This window comes from Anguilla anguilla, chromosome 8, assembly GCF_013347855.1.
Source record: "Anguilla anguilla isolate fAngAng1 chromosome 8, fAngAng1.pri, whole genome shotgun sequence".
Classification (NCBI taxonomy): domain Eukaryota; kingdom Metazoa; phylum Chordata; class Actinopteri; order Anguilliformes; family Anguillidae; genus Anguilla; species Anguilla anguilla.
Genome location: NC_049208.1, coordinates 11,877,608 through 11,899,753, shown reverse-complemented (window position 1 = coordinate 11,899,753; position 22,146 = coordinate 11,877,608). Strand labels below are relative to the sequence as shown.

The 22,146-nt window shown below is 42.4% G+C and overlaps 1 protein-coding gene across 5 annotated transcripts in view; it reads right to left on the bottom strand.

The window, feature by feature from the left end:
• Positions 1-22,146, bottom strand: part of LOC118233881 (zinc finger protein 521-like) — a 133,811-nt gene that overhangs the window by 110,121 nt on the left and 1,544 nt on the right. For 3 of the 5 annotated variants that reach the window (XM_035429945.1, XM_035429942.1, XM_035429944.1), the window contains exon 2: positions 11,394-11,453. Coding sequence is in view for 3 of the 5 variants with exons in the window: in XM_035429942.1 (XP_035285833.1) it covers positions 11,394-11,453 (60 nt within the window). In the remaining 2 variants the exon portion in view is untranslated. The remainder of the gene's footprint in view (positions 1-11,393; positions 11,454-22,146) is intronic. The other 2 variants (XM_035429946.1, XM_035429943.1) reach the window with 1 other exon arrangement.

Here is a 22,146-nt window from a genome sequence, read left to right as displayed (position 1 = left end):
CTGCCGCATGTTAATTTCCTCCTCTTGTGAAAACAATTATCTAAATGGTTGTCAAGGTTAAATCACTGGAACACAATCATACAATTTAAAAAATGCATTTTTACTGGAAAGGTATACACAAACATACATCTGGAACATTGCATCGAGTGCTTTAATTCTGAAAGACAAGAGCATAACTTTTGACAATTTAAGAGCTGTGCAGGGGTCTCATCTGAAATGTGAAGGTTTATTGCAGGGGATCACTGAGTAGGTGTGGAGAGAGGGTAACCAACTCTCCGGTCACACAAAAGGTGCACAGGACACACTGAAATGTTCCCACACCCACCCCCTAAACTGCACCAATTCCTTGTAAATCCCTAATACACAAACAAATACCTTAACATCTAATGCTACAGTACCTGCAAATATAACACAAACTTGTTTCTGCAGCACAGCATTAATACGGAACTATTGGGGGAATCCTCCAGAGAAAGCGAGTCAACATTTGTGAAGCAATACCCCAAGCTTATTGTTTTGAACTGTGCATATATTCCGTGCCAGAATGTTTTTGGGAGAGGCAATTTCTTTAGCACAGAACTTGCGCGCACTCAAATATTCAGACTCAGCATTGGGGAAGGAAGCTGTCACTGAATAAAGACGTTGTGAAACCCGACTGCGGTGGAAGTAGAACAATGCCACAAGGAACGCCACATTCCCGCGTTTCCCCTGCAGTAATGCTTCGGCTGAAGAATTAGACCCATCCTTGCATAATTCATCTGTCCAGGTGGGCAAATGCACATCAGTATTCCTCTCTTCATGTGTAATTTCTGCTCCTCGCAGTGGGTAACGCGGGGCTTTGTGCATAAGGTTCTTTGTGCGTGGAGGCTGGTAGGCACAAGGGGCTCTCTCGCGCATAACTCTCAGCAAACATCTCTTCAGAGGAATAACAGGAAATCAGCAGCAAAATGAAAGCACATCCACCGTCGGCTGCTATTCAGTACACAAGATCCGGCTGCAGAGGTACTTTTAGAAAAAAATCAATCTTGCCCAAAGCCATTTTGTACCTAACCAAAAAAGAACTAAACCCCAAAGCTCTCTCTAACCCGTACTCTTACAATAAGAGCCATATCAAAATCCACAAACCAAATCTGAACCACATGTGTAAAGCATGTTTGTAGTTCAAGGGTTGTTCCAGCCATTGACAGGATATTTTAGGCCAGTGGTATTCCCTTTTTACGCTTGAACAGCTGTAGGGTGGCGGTTCTGTATTTCTGCCTAAAAACCGACAACCAGTCAGGACCCAAGGAAGCAGAAGCAGGGAGCTAACTGTGTGTAATCCGCGGCTAGAACTGATCAAGCGAGCGCCGAGCGGCAATGCAGACCCGAACGCCCGCCGGGCCTCAAGGTCAAAAGAGAGCGCCGTGGGCCGAGGCTAACCAGGCTAGCCTTTTCCGGACAGACCCGTCCCAGAGCCGACCTTGCGGGACGGGCGTGTCTTCCTCTGGGTTTAAAAAAAAAAAAGAAAAGAAGCAGAGCAAAACATCTCATTCCAGCGCACCCCTACAGCTCAGCGGGGGGCCACCAAGGATTTGGAGTCGCGCGCGCGCGGTATTGATACAACATCACACCCGCTATTGTCCTTAACTCAAGGCAATGGAAACTTAGGCGGCTGCTCCATAAAAAAAAAACGCCGGCGAGGCTGTCCCACCGAGACAAAGGGAAGCGGAACAGGGGGTGTTTCAGGAAACCGAAAATCCCTTCTGGAAGCCTTCGCAGCTGCGTCCCTCCTCTCACACATTAAAGAGAACGTTAGCGACTGAGGTACAAGCTGAATATTCATGAATCGCACTGACAAAAAAAACCAAAAAAAAAAAAACACCCCCATATAAATCCCACCTTCCCTGAATGTTCAATCCATGAATATCACTGGTCCTAAATATATCGCCACGACCTTGTTTCTTTGGTTCCGTGCCAAATATCTGTTTATGTGTGTGAGGTCAAAGGTCAAACCTTGACTCATTCTGAATCGAATACATGGCAGGAAAGGTGTTCTTGAATTTTTTTTCTTCTATCTGCAGCACAAAACAACCCCAACATCCATGCTCTGATGGATGTTATTTTATGTCCCCAAAAGCACTTTCTATTTTCATAATGCCTTATCAGATTTAGAGTGCGTTCACACAAGCAGTCCATTTTGAGCTAAAAAGTACAGTGCAGTTTGTTAAAAGAGAAGTGTGAACATCAAAGATCACATGGGAAACAGGCACTCAATGTGCAGTTTGTTCTCCCCTGAGCATGCTACACTCTGCTTGGAGAACGGTGTGACTGTCCAATTTTTAACGGGAAAAGAACAGAAATAAACCAAACCCAAATGAACTAAAAGCAGCTGAAAAGCCCAAGACTGCTGATTCCACAGTAAAACACAGTCATGCTCTTTGGGAAAGGCTTTCCATCACCAACCAGTGATATGAGCCCTGTGGGACAGAGTGAACTCCGGGAACATTATCTCTTAACCGTTTACAAATGTGTGTTGGGTTGTTGAGCAATAGTGCACACAAATGTGAGATTGAATATTTACAAATTTGTGTGCTCTGTATCTACATATTTATGGATGTGTGGATATTTACTACTGTGTAGCATGTGTATATTAGGATTAGGATGTTTGAAGGCTTTTTTTAAGTGATGTGCATGTACATTATATTAACAAATGTTGTGGCACGCGCATATTTATCAAGCAAAGAGCAAACAAACATTTTTCATCATTATCTGCTGTGAGAAATTTATGCGTTGAAGGTCACAGTGGAATACACCATTTGTTTAACACGTTGTCTTCTACTTGTGATGGTTTTTCAAAGGCAGGAGGTGTGGAGTTTTGTCCACCTGTAGGAACAGAATTTATTAAAGATAGCACACTTATCCAGGTTTACACAACAGTCCCCTGGTTACAATAGCCCGTCCATTTAAAACGGTTCTGTACGTACAGTGGGAAAGTGCAACTGTGATACCACTCTAAGGTATTTAAGCGTTCCAACTTGTGAGAAATTACCAAGTTCAGAGAGCTTCTTATCAAGTGTGATTTATTAAAGAGAGTAAATGAAGATCACGATGCAATGGGCAAAACAAGGCACTGTAAGGCAAGGTAAAGAAATGTTCCACCTTTTTACATTGCTGGACCATCCATAACGGCCCACCCACAGCAACCTAGCGACCACTGTTATGCTAACACGAAGACAAAATGGCCGCCTACAACCCGCATGTCCTGCAGAGATGCAGATGAGGTTCTCTGCAATCATCACATTCCACTGCCTGCAAGCCTGCTCCACATAAAAGGAATATTTAAGGCAGCTCTGAAAATCAGATGGCCAATATTCCTCACAAATGAATCCCACATTTAACATCTTTTTAACTGAGTTCTTGGGTCCCTCACAAAAAGGCAAAACCCCTGGTGAATACACTATGAATGTAGGGTTAAACAAAGTCCAAACTATCATGAATCTACTACATATGCTGTGCACATGTAGTGCTCGGAAGCATTTTGTGTGCAAGTCTGAAGCGTACATACTCTGTAAAAAAATCTATAAAATAAACAGTTGTGTTCCAGAACTCATCATGACCTGGGCTAACATTACGAACAAGTTTAACACTGAGGTGCTGGAGAACATGCAAAGGCATCCAAGAGCATGCATGTCAATTCCAGGAATACATGCTAATGTCAGTAAATTACAGAAAAACTGTAAAAGTAAAAATATGGAGGAAAATAACTTTTCTAATAGTGTACATTATAAATTATGTAGCAGTTATATAATGAGGATAAATAACCTAGATATCCAAGAAGCTGGGATGAGTTTACATTCAGCCTCAAAGAAAGCTTTACTGTTTAAAAATATAAAAACAACATTAATAAACCATTAAAAATAACAGATATAGAAAGTATATTTTCTTTGTAGAAAAGTAATCTGGTACTTAGAAATTTAAATGTGATTAAAATTATTTACCACACTGTAATTTTATAATGTTAAATCTTTTAATTAAACCTTATTTGTGCATAGCTGCTATAATTTGGTATATACATCTGTCCAGGCCTATCTTTTAAAATATTATTGTTGTTGTTACAGTCATGATGTAATTTTCTGATATGATGTAATGTTAAATGCACTGTGAAATGTCTGTTAGTGTTAGCCTGGCTTTCTCTTGGCTGGTGGTTCTCACGGCACGTGAAATCCAACTAATTTCCCTAAATGGAACAAAAAAAAGGATCACTTGACACATGCAACAGTTGTGATTTAGCCATTTCGGAGAGGAAAAGGCAAGAGTGTCTCAATTAACCAGGGACGTCGGCGACTGACAGGCTTTTCAAATGGCGTCGCCGTTGTCCAGGCGACCGAGCGACCGAGACGATCCATCAGACCGCCGTCCCCACTGTCGCTCTCAGGTGACATTTATCACGGAGCAACTTTCATCTGGCGGAGCCAGCCACGTACAGCCGGCCCCCTCCACTCCCCCAGTATTATTGAATATTTCTGCTCTTTAATATTTATGCTTTTTTAATTGATGTTCCTCTTCTGTTCCTTTCTCCCCCCAAAGGCCCACCCCCCCACCACCTCGCTCCCCAGCAGAGCGCTCCTTGCCTCACCCCCACGGGGTCTCCAGCTGGGAGAGGAGGCGCAGAACAGCCACAGGGCTCCCCGCAGCTACGGCCTGCCAATTCACCCCCCACCTCCCCCAGAGAGAGGGAGAGAGAGAGAGAGAGAGAGAGGGTGGGGGAGAGAGAAAGTGAGTGGTGGATGGAGTGACAGAAAATGAGAGCAACCTAGATAGAGAAAGTAAGCAAGAAAATGCATGAAAGAGAGAAAAGAGATTTGAAAAGAAAAAGCATAAAAACTACGTGGGGGAAGAAGGGAAAGGAAGAAAGTGAGCAAAAGAGGAACAGAAGAAGAAGACAGAAAGAGAACAATAGGAGGTGAAAGAGAAACTGAGGGGGGAACAATGAAAAGAGGACAGAGAGAACAGATGGAATAAGACAGAATAAGTGGGTGAGGGAGTGTACAAAATGGCAAATAAAAAAGACTGAAAGGCAGTGGATTACGACGACACCGTGTGTTAAGCCAATAGGCAGTTTCGCAGTAGTCAGGCTGGACCAACACGTTAAACCTACACCGCACCAAAATCTCGGGCACTGTCCTCTTTAAACCACAAGCCGTTAGAGGTCAAATCCTCACAAACCTCCCTCGGATTGTTTTGGAATCCGTACCACGCCAGGGCGGACGGTGGCGGGCAGCCCCGCAGGGCGATGCGTAACTGCCTATGGAGGGAGGGATTCGGTCGGTGGGAGGCTCATTAGGTGCCCACAGTCCGCCTGCTCGAGCTGCACGTGAAGTGTACTCTTCACGACACAACGACTGTGAGAGTTTATCCTTCAAAGGCCTTATCGTGTTTCATACACACATTTTTAACCCCATTTATTTCTAATATGTCTAAAATAAGAGTAATATAAAGCCCCAGTGTATCATTTCTACAACGGACAACTTTCTTAAAAATCTGGCCAACTGAAGTGATCCTAAGACTCAAATGTAAGATAAATGGTCTAACATGGCACTGAAATAATTGTACATAAATCGCAACCAACTGAAAAAAAAACTGTTCAGTAAGAAGTATTTTGTTCGTTGTCAGTTTGTTATGTGACCCCCCACCCTGCGCCACCCCCAGCCTCTCATAGAAGAGTATGATATTGTAATATCTGCCAATTAAACTGGCAATTTTCCACTAGGTTCAAATCAAGAGTTGATTTATTACCACCCTTGTAGGTGCCTAGATGAACGTGCTAAGTGAAGACAGTTGTGGGCCAGAGCCTCACTCAAAGGGATATGTTAACTTGAAGAGAACGATACGAATGACCTTGACACAGACAGAACCTCGTTATCCGAACATCTTGCCTGAGAGAAGGGTCAGCTGTAGACCCTTTTTCACAATTACCATTATCTGTCTTATCATGAATTGTGCTTTTGATTTTGGTATTTTCCCTGTGGCGCTTTGAAAATAGTGTCCCACTTCAATTGATCAGTTAAGCCACACTTCTGCACGTAGTCGTTCGGGGGAGTGTCCATACCGCAGCACAGGAGGGCTTACAGCCTACTAGACTGTAGACCACCATAGGCGTTTTGAGAAGGACATGCCCCAACACCTGAAGCACACAAATCTTTCCTTCCCAAAGATTTTTAGTAAATATTCAGATTTTTAGTAAATATTCAAATATTATTGATTTTTTAGTAAATATTTATAATACATTATAACCAATGTATAACCAATAACAAATAGGCTATTGCACATGCTCCCTTTTTCTCTATACAAATAATTGTATTCTATTTGAGAGAGAGAGAGAGAGAGAGAGAGATGCTACATGTATGTTCCACTTAGGGAGACAGAAATCCAGCTACAAAAAAATGAATGGTAATAATGGTATCGTCTGTCAAAAAACAGCTGGGGTGCAAAAAGAAGAAAAAAAACGAATCAAAGCCATTAAAATGAGACACGAGATTCGACCCGCTCTCTTGCAGAGTGTGAAAATATTTAACAAAGCATTCTTCATTGCCTTTAGAGTTAAAGAAGACCAAAGACGCAGAAGAGAACGGTGGGCTACACGTTTCCAGAGCTGCAAGACCAGGCTTCCTCTTCTGCGCCGTCTTATTCACAACGTCAAACGAGGCCGCCAAAGCTTGATCTCTCCCCCCTAAACGCATTATATCTGAATTTCGACAGCGCTTTGGATCTCCACACCAGAGGACTGAGTCTGCTCCGCGTTAGTGGATTTGACATTCTGTCCCAGAAAATCACGGCGACTTGACACGACGAGGATGTTAAATAAATAAATAAATGAATGAATAAATAAGGAAGGATCGTGGGGTTATAATTACGTACTGACAGCGCAGCGGTAAAACCGGGTGCTGGATCTTAAGTCAGAGCTGTTCGCAGAAAAAAAATAAAAAATACGGTCTCATTAAATGTCAGAAAAAGGGATCTCACACTGTTCCCTCCATCGACACTAAATATAAGGCTGTCGTTTCTGCAACGCGTCTTTTTGTTACCAAGTATTATTCAGCTGTGCATCAAACAATAAACGGAACGCGACATAAATGTAGACGTACAAACATCAACCGAGAACATGGGCCAATTTATGAACATATTCCATACTCCGTGTCACCGGGTATTATAAGCAACAACAGCAGACAGAAAACAAGGCTGTTTGGAGTCGGACAGCAGTATTTTTTTTATTTTTTTTTAGCTAACTGTGCTCAATAAATAAGGAATAGACACTTTGTTTATTTATATATACTTATTTAGAATTGTGCACCTGATGTTAACAAAAAAAAAAAAAAAAAAGTATCAGAGGGTGGAGGTCTGGGGTATCCACAAGGCTCTGGGTTCAGATCCCAAGTCTGGGGGCTACCATTGTGCCGTTGAGAGATCAGATATAGTTGTAAAATGGTTTGAGAAACACGACACTAACATTATCCAAATGTCCCTACCTTCTCAGTCACCAGATCTGAACCAAACAGAGTATTTATGGGATTTTCTGGAACACCCGAGTGTTCCCCACTTTCATCCGCTGAGCACAAGTTGTTTGACTTTCTTGTGTAGGAGTGCAGCGGCACTCTCCCCACAGAAATCCAGACAATGGGAGATTCTGTGCCACGATTACATAACATTAGCGTTTCCTTTTTTTCGTTCAGTGCTTCCAAGCTGCCTTGGACAAGGATGTTCGCTATATAAAGTCGTAATACTTATTTAATTATGTTCATAATAATAATAATGCAATGTTGCCAGAATGAGATTATAACATGATTGAAAAGCCTCAGCACTTTTTAATAAAATAAGAGCACACAATGTTTCCCAGTAGCCTTGAACAGACTGTAAAATGTCACTATTGTGAAGTCATTGAAAATCATTGGCAATATGCAAAAAATGAATTAAAAAATGAATAAAAATAACAAAAAATTGCAGCTTAATAGTCTGAAAAAAATTGGAATTCATGGGAATTAAAACATTTGTTATTCAATTTTCCTTTGAAGGTTACTTGCAGGCGGTCTGACAGTGTAAACTGAAATTTTCATACACCACAGCCTCATTAATTTTATATATTCAAAAGCCCATTTATCATACTCTTATGTTTAGCATAAGTATGCTTCACATTGCTGTAAATCGGAATGAGGAAAACATTTCATTATTCAAGAATTTCAACTGTAAACTGTAATCTACTTTTCACAACATTAGCTTTTTGTGCAACCTATATAACATAACACTTTAGAATCTCTCTCTCTCTATATATATATGCAATAGGATATAATTAAGATTATACAGTGCTATGTGACTATATTATCTTCATATGGGGTGACTGGACTTATAAGTTATTTCTATACTGGGTGATTGCAGCAAATTAAATGTACAGGGTGATATAGGCCTAAATTAACTATAATTTAATTTATATGCTCTGAGAAAAGCACAACAGTGGCTGGTAGTCTATAGAGACCACGAGTGATATAACAGTTCCTTACTATAGCACCTAGTGCACTAGTTTTAAAGGCCAGTACTGCATAATGGATGTGCGTGATGGTACAAAATTATTCCCAGGCTTCAAAGTATAAATCAGCACAACCAGAAAGGTGGGGTTTTGACCGTCGGAATGTTCTTTGAATAAAGAATAAAGTTGAATGTACATATGCAGCATGCCAAACAAAAAACACACAAAATTTTGTTGTCACTCCTGATAAATGAGAAATTGATAAAGGGGACAAAATACATGTAATTTCATTTCACATTCATATTTACATTGTACTTCCATAAGAACAGAGTGAAATGTTCACAACTCTCAATGTTGTCTGTATACATACGTACAGCATATAGAGAAAACTATTAATTTAAAAAAGCAATTCATTATTTGAGCTACCAGAGCACACTGAATCTGCAGTGTGTTTTCATCATTAATAGTGTCAGTGCTGCCCCATGTCACCAGTGAATGGACGCCTGATTGTTTAATTATGTATGTTTAATTAATCTATCCATCAGCTTGGTTGACAGGTCACACACCACCTGCATGATGAAGGCCAATCCGGGCAACTCTGCTTCCTGTGTTCCGTCCATTCAACACCCACCCTGTTCTCCATTCCGTCCAAACAAATGGGACCGGAGTCAGAAACTGAACACAAACGTTGATTCCTCCACAACGACATGAGCTGGCCTTTGAAACCAGCCCTTCAAATGAAGAAAAGGCTCCATGTCTCACGTGTGCCAAACGGGGGGGGGGGGGGGGGGGGAATGCTAGAGGTACGAATTTGTGAGGCAAGGTCACTCGGACCTGCACTCAGACAGGAAAAACAAACACGACAGACAACGCCTATTTAGAGTTTCAGCAAAGAGGCTCTTGCATTGCAGTGATGGTGTGATGGCAGGCTGAGATAATCCCACATTGCAGGGATGCTAATACGCTGGTAAGATGGGGCTGTGCGTCAGGGCTAAAGACAGGCATCAGAACGATCAATCCTGGATCAGTCCAGGCTTGGAGACATTATGTAGCATTAGCGCAGCACAGGGATGCTGACACAGCTCAGGTTATACTCAACAAGCACCAAAATTAAACAAGGCATGCTCTGTAGAAGCCGTGTCATGAATACACGATCGAATAAAGATACGAGGTAAAACAGGAAGTTGATTTTGCATGCATGAACGCATGTATGCATTCATCTTGTTTGTGTGCTGTGCCAAGTCATTAGGACAAAAAAAATGGTGTTCAGCTCAGTGCCCCAAATAATCGATATGAAACGTGCTCCCCTCCCCCCTACAGAGTGGCACACACTGTGCGTACTGAGTGCACACTGGGTAGTTCCCAAAAAACGGTCAGCTTGAGGACCGACGACAGGGGGGAGACACGGGCCACTGCACATTACCAGCCTCATGGCCAATCAGGAGCCTGGCCTATCACACTGGGGCGGAGTCAGAACTCAAGATTCTGAGGTTATAGTTTTTCAGTACGTCCCCACAGCTCGGCTTAAACAGTACAAACCGAGCACCGTACATCAAGGCAAAGTCAGGCTGCCGTGGGAACTGGTCTCATTTGCCATTATGTTTGGCGATGGACGCAAGACCGGGTCAGAGAAGGAAGTGGGAACAGATCATTCCCGCTTGTGAAAGGTGGGTCCTTCTGGGGCCGAGATCATCAGCAAATGCGCAACACTCCGCCTGCAAGAACGGGCACCGAAAGGAGTTTCCGGTAAAGTCCGCGGGAAGCACATGAGATGGGCGTGGTCTGGCCTCTCGCGGTGGAGCTCAGCGGAGCTCATTAATATTTCGCTACAGCCAGTTTTTGAGCGCAGAGCCCCAAACCGACGGACAAAGCAATCCATATCGGGTTTAAAATAACCACACAGGAGAGGTAACCTTTACCAGGCAAAAACAAAAAAAAAAAAAGAGAGAGGAAGCAGAAAAGATTTTAAAAAGGGAAAGTGCAGACGGGAACAGGCCTCATTCATAATGGCCTGTCTGTAAGCCTGACCTGGATTTTAGCCCTGTAGCTGCTGTGAAGAGACACAGAATATTCACCTGAGAGGCAGTTGGATCTTACGCCACATCCATGCAGACCCCACCCAATGCTCTGCCAAATGGCCCACCAAGCAGGCATCACATACACGGGAACATGCAGGATCCTTTCAACCAAACAAACATGTATGCGCCTCTGTCGCAAGCATGCGTGATAACGTCCCTACAGTTTTCAGGAGGCTGTCTGACCAGCGCATTACTGAGTTTGAAAACCAGGCACCAATCCTGAAATTATGCTATGCACACACACCAACATGTCACCAATATGGCATGCACACGCACATGCACATGAGCACAACCAAATTCACATACATACAGTGTAACAAACACTTGAAACACATGCTCTCAAATGCACACATGCAAGTGCACACACAGACACACATATCATGACTTTTTTTGAACCAATCAAAGGACTCCGCAATTCACAGGAGAACTCCATGATTGGTTAAAGTTAATCATATGACTCGCAATAAAAAAAATACTTTGCTCCTCCCATTTTTAGTTACATGACACCTATTTTCCCATCACTACTTTCAACAAAAATACTCCATACATTACAATATTCCAACAAATGATACTGCAACATGTACAGTACAAAGGTAATCTAACAAACAGGAATTGTGCTTTTTTCATTTTTTCCTAATACTCAAATGAATATGTCTTTGCAGTTCAGACTGGTTTAAGTACGCCTGTCATAAATCTGTTATTCAAAGTATTGGATAAAGTGCCACAGAGGTTTACACTGAACACTGCACAACCAGTTTGTAATCAGGATTTGTCAGTGACAGGGTTTCTTTAAACTCCTGATGAAGGGAAAGGGGAATTACCGCTTGGAGTGGCAACCGGCCCGGGTGTGCTTCGCTGGTCCTCTGACGCATTGTCTTCTACTGCCATGAAAAGACAGAAAGAGAAGAAAACATATTAAAAAGAATGAAAAACAAAAACAACGGCAGAACACAGAATCAGCCTCAGCTGGCCACATTTTATTTATTATTAAATTTCCACGTTCTGTTTTTCGCCCAGGCAACTGGCTGGCGCTATAGAACTGCAAGCTGTGTCTGGCAAAGTGAGCGCGGCCAATCAACTAGCTGGCATATTGGTCAACAGTTTGGTTATGAGAAATAAAACTATTAATGCAAATAATAACGCTCCCGCACAGACCACCTGATTCCAACACTGCCTGGCAAAATGGAACGTGTGATTACGATATCTGGGACAGAATGTTGGTCCCAGAACTGTAAATGTGTAATGACAATATGGTGGGCCTTAATCACAGCCTGTTAGAGGTTGAGGTTGCTGAAAAAATGTCAAAGACACAATTTTGAGAAGAGAAACGGGTGTCAACAATTCCTGGCCTGGGAAAGGACACTGGATGCCCAGGGCAGAACACAGGCAATTTCACCATGTATACTCCGCATGTTTGTCTACACATTTTAAAGTGTTGCAATATCTTTTCTCTTCTTGTTGACACATTTTACTTCGACATGTTAGAGATTTTTTTAACTTCTGTAACAATGTCTTGTGAAGATTAGGAAGGACAGCGGTTGTTTTGTTGTTGTTCATGTGTTGGAGAACGTAAAACCCATAAGAGATTGAGGTCGGCATTTACAATGCGTTGGCATGGAGAGACGTGCCAGCACATTGTAATTAATGGAGGTGACAGTTTCTTTACAAAAGCACCAGCAGGGTTGTCTTGTACAGGCCTAATTTATTCCAACACGCAGGTATGGAGATGATGTGAACTCTCGCCGGTGAATGCAGTATCAGCGCAATGCAAAACAAACAGGTGACTGAGATGGGCCCAATTTGCAATGAGAGGACACCGCTGTTCAATCCATCAGCAGGGCTTGAGCGAAGACGCACCTGCAGGACGTTCTTCTGGCTTCCAAAAAAAAAAAAAAAAGATCCCATCTGCATCTCCATACCATGGCCTGGTTTCAATCAACACTCCTCCATAACTTCGACTTTCGTTTTCTTCACAAGCGGTTGCTGAGTTCTCGAGAAGACGGAAATGGACCACGGAGTCGCAGTTAAGAGAAAGCGTTGACTGAATCCAGGCCCTTGTCTCAGAGCATGTCAAAACGTGGTTTGGAAGGAAAGACTGTGAAGTCGCACACAGTGACCACCGTTGACTGAACCACAAATTGCCAGCATCAGAACACAAAGAGACCAAAGTGACAGCAAGAATCGCTAAAGCTAAACGGTCACTCTCCTGGCATGTGCTACCGGAGTAATCTCAAACTGCAAATACGCTCAAGCGATTCTATCGAATTTATGCCCATTAAAAATTACAAATAGAAGTTTAATCAAATGCATATTAACCCCTTCGAGCAAGCCCCCCTGGTGGCTAGCATGCCGCTGTGCTGAGATTGTTCAACTCAGACATTCAGTGCTCCTGAAACCAAATGTAGCATCTTAAACTATACATTTGGACAAAAACAAACATTAAATTCATTTTTGGACCCCTAGATATCTCACGCCCTTATAATGATGAAAAGCTTGGAAATGGCACAAAAGTGAGTTTCATTAGTCAATTCAGTTGATTTGAAGTGAAATATGATTGATTGACAGCAATGCACAATCTAGACGTTTTGAATAGATTTTGCAGACGTGGTCAATGAGGCTATGATCCAGGATGTGAATAGTTTTACCTGGTTTATAGATGTGATCTCATATTTAATTTCAAACTAAAGGAGAACAACATTATTTTTGAATTCTTGCATAAAAAAATGTTTTCTTTTATTACCTAAATAACGAATATAAGCTAATCTAATAGCAGTAAGGTATTAGTAAATACATTGTTATATCAATGTGTAGAGTGAATAAAAAATGACCAAAACCAGAAATTCTATTCATCACTGTTACTTTGCCACTTTAAGGGATTATTAAGTTTATTGCAAACCAGTCTACAGAAATGGATCACATAACCTGGAGGTTATTATGTTCAAAAAAGTGCATAGACAAGATGTCATATTTGTCAGCAGGATAGAATAGAATACAATATCTATTTTTCCCAGGGGGAACTTCAGAATTGCAGTCACCTAATTTCCTGGTCAGAAAATGCCAATTACTCTGTTTAGGACATACAAAGACACACCACCAGTACGAGAGAGTTCAGACATAACTTAGGGCTCAAGCCAATTTAAATAGCCAAGTTGAAATAACCCAATTTCTACTGAAAATTTTAATGGCCAAATGATCTTGTACCAAATCCTGTGCAACACAACAAACATTTCCTCCGTATTTAGAGCTTGTCTTTGGCCACATTGCAAGTGCTCGCTTAACTCTTTCGTAACATGACTTCCCGTCCTCCCCCCGCACTTGTTTTTCTAGAATGTTCATCGCCGCGAGTCATGTGCAGGGGAGCCAAATGGTTTTTAGCAGTAGGAGCAGAACAATAGACTCTCCCACCTGGTTCATGTAAAATTAGGATCTCACCAAGGAATTGATGCCTTGTACTTCCACCCCTGCAGCTGAAATGTACTCTCACTTTTGCCTTTTACATCAACCCTCTCATTTTCCAAAGCAAAGAAAACGTGTGGTAGACACGACCTCCCGACAGACAAGCTTCGGGGAGACTGCAAATGCAAACTAGTGGGTTTAAAAGGCACAAAATTGCATATTTAAAGTAATTAAAGCAGCTTTTAAATCCTATGGGTAGCGGGTAGTATTCTCAGCCAGCCCCAGGCGCTCAATGGTGATGTCAAACCTCCCTCTCATCAAACCAAAAGTTTCGCATCTCCTTGTGAAATTTACCGAAAGTTCCTTTCATGAATTTAGCAAACAGCGCAAAACTTTTGCATCTTGTGTTCTTATGCTGTGACAAACAAACTGCTGGCAGTCAGGCCCCCACCCACCCAATTTGCTGTAAATGCCAAATGTGAAACTTAGAAAAGGAAAGTGTAAACCAAAATGGTTTTATTCCTCTAAGTACTGTTCATTAGGATTCATTAACACAACACAAGAGGATTTTTATAATACATGCTATCATCCAGGTGTTATTTCGCTGTAACTTGTATTACACTGTAATGACATGGACATCCTAACTCATACCCCTTCAAGAGAGACAATTATCTCACCGCACAAAAGACCTGGGTTTCCTCGACGTCCGTCACAAACTCCCGCGAGGAGTCCTGTGAGACGCGTGACCTAGTATCACCACACACACACACACACTCGCGCACGTGTGTGTGTGTGTGTGTGTGTGTTACAGACCCTGCACGACACCGCGCTAGCTCTGCGGACGGCAACAGCAGCCATTACACACCGGACCTTCTGTGAGAGCAGAGAGGAGCAGGCCGAGTCCAGAACACATCAGAAAATGGAGGGGGCGGAAGGGTCCCATCAGAAAGGCAGGAGAAGAAGCTGGACTGCGCTTGCGCTCATCTCACAGTTCAAGGAGGAGAGCCACTGAATATTCAAGGAGCCTCGCCCCAGGTGAAATAATACTACACGAAGCATACTTGATAGAGACTTTGATTATGCTCGAAGAATTCAATTCACCTCAATCCCTGGGAGTTTCAATTCGGGGCAGACCATAAGGTCACCGCAAGGAGCCAAAACATTAAACACTAGTTTCAAATAAATACATTTTAAAAATCAAAAAGGAAGAAGTGCCACGTATTAAAAGGGCATTCGGATATTTACTGGGTGCCACTCTCACTGTTCGAGCGTCGCTCGGTCCGAGATTTCCCTTCAGAATGACTCTGCCCGTTTTTTCAGACCCAGAGGCTATGCCCACTGCAGGAAGCCAGATAATAACATGCTAATTATACCCATAAAGCATATCTTACCCGGACCCCTGTCACCTTGGTGAATACCGACTTATTTGTAAACTTAATGCCTCTCCTTGCAGGGCAGCTTATGGCGTTCCTTATTAAGAGCCTTCATGAATGAAGCCCTGTGAGCTTAGACAACATCTTAATGAGTTTCTCCTTTGCTATAGAGAGTACGCACGTCGGATCATTTAGAGAGAGGGCTTTAATGAATCCCCTATGGTTTCATCATAAATTGGCGCAGGGAGTTTGAGTTTTTATTTTTTATTTATTTATTTTTTTTTAGGCTTTTTGATTACTGTCCCTGTTGGTGAAATAAGGGAGGCGAGGCAGAAAATTCACTTAACGACTGACGATGATGGGAAAACCGAACTTTCGCATTAACGGGAGCCGGAGAAGTCATTATTTATAAGCGTGCCGCTCTTATTAAAAGTTTTGCGGATCGTTCGCTCGGACTTCCCCAACTTCATTCATCTCCACGGGAACACGCGGTAAACAATATTTCTGCTTGTCTGGGAAATCAGCGTTAAAAGTAACAGATGGGGGGGGGGGGGGGGAATCAACAAAAAGCCCTCAATTCTACGCTCCTTCAAAAAAGTCATAAAAGAGGAAAGGAAATCACATCAGTATAATTACACGATAGAGCATTCCATACATGGTTTTGAACATGCCACATGGTGCCAATGTGGCAATCTTACCCCATGGCTGGAGAAAAGCTTATGGTATATTTAAAATAACCACACTTTTGGTCCCATGCTTATAACACTGTGATGTAGAAGGTAGCCATACAAAACTGTTAGCATTGCTTCAACTGTGACCTGCTGCACACGTTAGCCCATAAATATCCATACGAGGCTCTCTTATTTTCAAAATGTGTACAACAGAATACATTGTAAACAAATGTGTATGGCTATAGCTATATATAATAACTACCCCAATCACATTCAATTGAAATGTGTTGTGTGAGGCAGAGGTAGGTCCTGGACTATGAGAAATGCTTCCAGCATTACTTTCACCTGAGCTTGTGAGCACACAGCTCTATCTGTTATTAAGAGCCTGAATCGGTCTAATTAATGGTGAAACACATTATGGTCACCCGCAGTCATGAAGCGTAACAATAATCTAATAATGTACTTAGCGATTCTAAATATAGCAGAAACCAGAAAGACTTTTTAGACACCTTACGCTCGGCTAGGTAGGTGGAGGGGTAACGTCATAGTGCAGTATGCCATGTTATGTAGCACTATATTAGTATGCATTGGGCCACAGTATAAAGGCCATGGTCAGTGTCATTCACTGACCCTCTATATGTTCATACCTGCGATATTCTGCAACAGCAGATATTATTATCAGTCACGTTTCCATTTTACAGCATTCACAAAATGTTTAGGGTGTTTCTGAATTCAACAACGGTCTTTTTTTAAAGGAGTGACAACAGTCTGCCTCTGCATTTCTTCATTTTTTAAAAAATTCAGTCAGGGGGAAAGCAGAGAGTATTACAGATAGAAGTGGGATCACGGTACAGAAAGGTCCGGTTATACCCGGAAGGGGGGGTTCCACTCTACGAATGCGCCACACGGTCTGCCCGAGAGCTTTTCTGACCACTCGCCCCCCCCCCCCCCCCCCCCCAAGGCTGGCGAAGCAGGCTCAGGGGACACCGACCATCAACTGCCATTCAGTCACAAAGCCGCCAGACTAATATCTGCAATTAGCCTCCTCTGGACATCGTCTGAAAATGTCCGGCTTGTGCCGCTAAGGCCCCGCCGCTATTACAGGGATGGGACTGGGAACGGAGAGGAGTACGACAGCGTCGTCCGTCCTGACCTGGAAGCAAGACGTTCACCTGGAGGCTTACAACTCAATATAGCGCCCATTTGGAGGTCAAGCGTAGTCTGTGTGTACTCTGTGAGGGACAGCACTGTGTATGTGCTATTCTGACACTAAACCCCTTAAGTCATCGTAATACAGGGATCACTGAATTGAAAGTGATTAGCACAACGCTTAGTACTGCCAAACACACAAAATGACACCACCTCTCTTATATAATGTCCGATTTACCAATAGACCAACCGACCAACCGATCAACCATACATTGACCAGTCAAATCACTGTGCATTAATTGTGCTCATTTCAGCTCTGCTTTCAAACCGTATTTATCGCTCTGGGGTCTAACAAACATAAGCTCACTACCTTAATCTGTATTAAACGTCTAAACGGAGACATATTTAAAACAAATAAAAAGGTCCAGGTTGTACAATCTCCAGCTTCTGAGGTTTCCCCTGCTGTGTCTCAAATCAAGTAACTGTCCCTTCCCACCTTTAAATCTACAAAATTTCACCAGCCTTCGTGTCCGATCTATTTCAGGAGCCTGACAGAATGAACCATCACCACAGTTCATTCTCAACACTACCGCACATTTGAAAATTCAAAAACTATTAAAAAAATGAGAAACTGATACATAATACAAACATAAAACAAAAGTAAAATCACCTGCCCAGGCTCTGCGAGATGGTTTGACTAACAGAGCATCAGAAACAGCCACAGGGAGGTTAATGGAACTCTTCACATTGTTCCCTTATAATTGCTGCAATGATTGCTGTAACTTTTTTTGTTTCACATTTATAGGTGTTAATAAATGTTCGCTGTCAGACCTTTCAGTCAATAAGAAAATCAACACTAATTAAAATGGTTTAAAAAAATGCGTCAGTTGCCTCAAAAGCATCTGACACAATTAGAATTATGCATCCTTGTTAAAAAAAATAAAAAAATCCACAAGAACACATTTTATTTATATAGTGTTTTTCCCAACAGATATTTTTATCCAAATACATACACAAAATTGGAGAAACAAATTCAAGGGAGATGCAGTACAATACAACCGACAGAAAACAACAATACAACTCACTAAACAGACGGGCTTATAAGAGCACTTTAAAAGCACAGACTGTTTGAGGCTCAGATGTGTTGGCGGAGGGCATCCCATGCCTTAGGACAGGGGGGACTAATTTTTTTTAGATGGTGCATGTGGACATTTTTCACACACTATTATATTTTTAAAAATGTTCGAATTAGATGTATAGTAAATGTGCATAAACCGAATAGATTCTCCCGAAATAATTTGGCTTATAAACAGAGCTAGAGAAGGCCCCATCACCACAGCGACCATATGTGACCACCTCATCACCGATAGGTCAGCAAAACAGGAGTCCATGCCCCTGATTGGTCTAAATCCCTACAGCACGTCAACAACTAGCTGGAACTTACAATAATGCACATTTCTTGCACACTGCAGAAATAAAAGGGTCATGCTATACTTTCACAAAATTAACAAGGTTATAAATAAAAAGAAAACAAATTCCAAAAATCAGTCAGACCATATTTTGCATAATATCATCTTTAAGGTGCACTTACTGATGGAATAAGAAATGGAAAATTGTCTGGGTTTACTATGATCAAACAGTCTGAAAAACCTCTCAACAGCATTTTACACAGGCTATGAATAATTTTAAAAGGTGATTTCTTAACTATTAAAAATGCACTACTGGAAAGAAATTAAATGCCAAGAAAAACCAAAGAACCTTTATGTGGTGACAGAAAATACTTCCAAGTGTGCACAAGGCATATTTCACACAGCACCCTCTTTAAAAAGAGCGGCAATAAATTAATTTCATGGAACGGGAGAGATGTTTACACACGCGCGACTCTGAAAATACGCTCTGTGCGCTTAGCGCGAGGAGCTGAAAAGCATCCTCTGTGTTAGGAGAGGAGCGAAAACAAACTCAAACAGAAATGCTTCTGAGGGAAGGAGACGTGCGTTTGGGCTTCACATGCCCACAGATTTAATAAAAGCCCCCGTCCCCGTACGGTACGGTACATCACAGGGAGCATCGCCGAGCAACGGAGCGCACGGCGGCTCGTTTTGTAACGTCAAAAAAAAAATGAAATTACAGCCCGTTCCGCGGCCACGGGAAAGGGAAGAACAAAAACAATATGGAATGCAAGGATTGGGTAAATGTCAGCAGAGACGCGTGACATGTTTGCATACCCGGTTTGATGTATGGCCCTCGCGTCGGAGCGATTATTCCCTCAGCAATAACACAGGCAGGTCTGTCTCTCGGATTTAATTGAAATGGGACCGCAAGAGTCGCCCCTCCCCGCGCTGGGAATTAACACAACCTCTGACTCTCCGCCGGAGCCAATGGAAGAGGACAAATTCCACAGGGTGACAGCAGTAGTCAAGGTTTTGGCTCCCCCTCCACAACCCCAACGCCAATCCCAAGCCCACCCCACCCCCAGTCATCAACCACATCATCCCCTGCTGCCAACACCCCCACTCCTAACCCCCTGGGAGCCCTCTGGGGGGCTGTGACCCCCCATCCCCCCAAACCCAAAGGAAACTTTACTCTTACCCCCCCCCCCCACCACCCCGACTCTGACCCCCCCCCCCCGAATCCCCCCAACCACTATCCAACTTTCACAATCCTCTGATGTCACTGGCAGTAAATGCAACCTGACAACTACAAGATTCTGCCTTCGAATGCACTACATCACCAAGCTGCAAGCGCTTAATTCACCCTGTCCTCGCTGTCCAGCCAAATTTTCCCTGAGTCTTGGCCTACTGATCACAGAAGTGGAAACCTTGCTTTAAACTCTGTTTAACTGGGGTGGGGGGGGGGTCCCTCCACACTAATTTCAAACTATACACACAAACAGATTCACTGATGCCCTACAATCACTTTAAATGCAGAACAACTCATAAAAATATACATTAATGTGTACTTCTACAGTCTATTTGCCAAAAACAAGTTTGGCAAATTACACCCAATTAATGAAAAATTTGCCTAAGTAATGAAGGTCCACTTCAAGGTGGGCGGGGACGGGGGGAGTGCCCATAAACATGCTTGTGGGAAACAAACAGAGTTTCTGTCTGTTGCACTGCATCTTAAATTACATGAGACCACGCTGACCAGCTCCAGGTTCACTTCCTGTAAAATAGGCTCATGAATACGATATTCAGTGCAACATGGCTGTAAGGGCACACTGAACCGTATTATGACAGATCGCACGGGTTACTGTCTCTCACTGATTTTGAGAGCGTGACTAACTTGCCGGTCAGCTTCAGGGACTCTAGGACAAATAATAAAAACGCCATCAATCAACTGAAAGCACAGGGGGGACTTTTGTTCTATTTTTTTCCCCCTCAATTTTTTTAAGAGTCCATTGTCTCTCTCTACTTCAAAAATCTATTCTGGCACAGCTGTGGACGTTATGGTAAAAGCTTTGTGCAACCTGGAAACTAAATTTTGAACAGCAGTTATGGTCAAAATAGAGCACACACACACACACACACACACACACACACACACACAAACAAAACAAAAAACACAGATATTGTAGCAAACGTGCTGTAAATACTCTTGCAAATAAATCATCATCTCTTTGCGCATGTATGTGAGTTCCTCTTCAATACCCAGGTTTATTTGATTATGTGCAAATCCATGTATCATCATTGCATGTTGGTTTAGAGAATAGCCTGCATACATTATTTAAATACCTGTGAATCTCTGTAAAATTCACACGTAAAATAACATCCTATAATACCTTGATCTGAAATAACCAGTGGGGATATCTCCACAGGAGAATTTCAGACTTTGCAAGTCAGGTTTGTCCCCTCATCATTAAAATGTTTTTATTTTATTATTATAATTATTAGGACACCACACATTATTATCCCCGAACACAACATCAGGCTACAGTGAAAATATGAATAACATGTGGCACAATGTTCGGGGAACTGGAGTTCCATGACAGAGGGTTTCAGGTTCCAATCCCCAATGGGGCCCTGCCGTTGTACCCTTACTTAACCCGAGTTTCTTCAGAAAAAATACAGCCATTTAAACAGGTAATAAACTAAGTCAAATGAGAGCCATTTACGTTAGCCCAGATATGTGCCCAGCAAACGAAAGACAAGTACTGAATGTAGTAAAAGAAACGTTTCACGAGGCAAGTTAAATTTGTTCATAACAATAATAATAATAATAATAATAACAACAATAATGAAAATAATAATCTCTATTCCAAAATGTTTTGATGTATTAATGATAGACACAATCGCCACACGACTGACATAATCTGCAATGAAAGAAAGACACAATCTTCCTTTGAGGCGAATACTTTGAAGAACAAGAAAGGGAGGGGGAGAGCCCACGGACCTCTCGCTGGGCATGTGAAATTGTGAACAATTATTTGCTGTGTAAAATACAATGCCAGCCAGATGAACTGAAGCTCAACCCTGCAGATCAGCAGTCACCCTACTGCCAGCTGCACACTAGAAAACCCACCAACCGTGCGTGCGTGCGCGCGCGCGCGCTTTGTGAAATTGTTAGTATTTTATCCGACAAGCACCGATAAACCACCAGAACATGGAACGGGCTGATTTGCGCGCAAGGTTTAAGTCACTCCATTGCATTTCGGTTACAAAAAAGTGAATTATTTTTAAAATAATAAAATGGGTCCCTCAATGATCAGACAGTCTGATCAGAATGAAAACGTACAGTAGCACACTGCAGCAAGCTATTATTCATTTCTGGTATATGCGCAGATTCCCCAGCGCATACAAATGCGTTAGATCTGTTTATCATAACAGAACGCAATAATGAGCTACGACAGCCGATAAATAGCCTTCCTAGTTTAATCAGTACTGTTGGCTTCCGTCTGTACTGACATGAAGTCCCCAAAACCCGCTGCATACCACTTGTTTCCCATATGCCACAGAATAAGCCCCAGGAAAAAAACCAATCGCTCC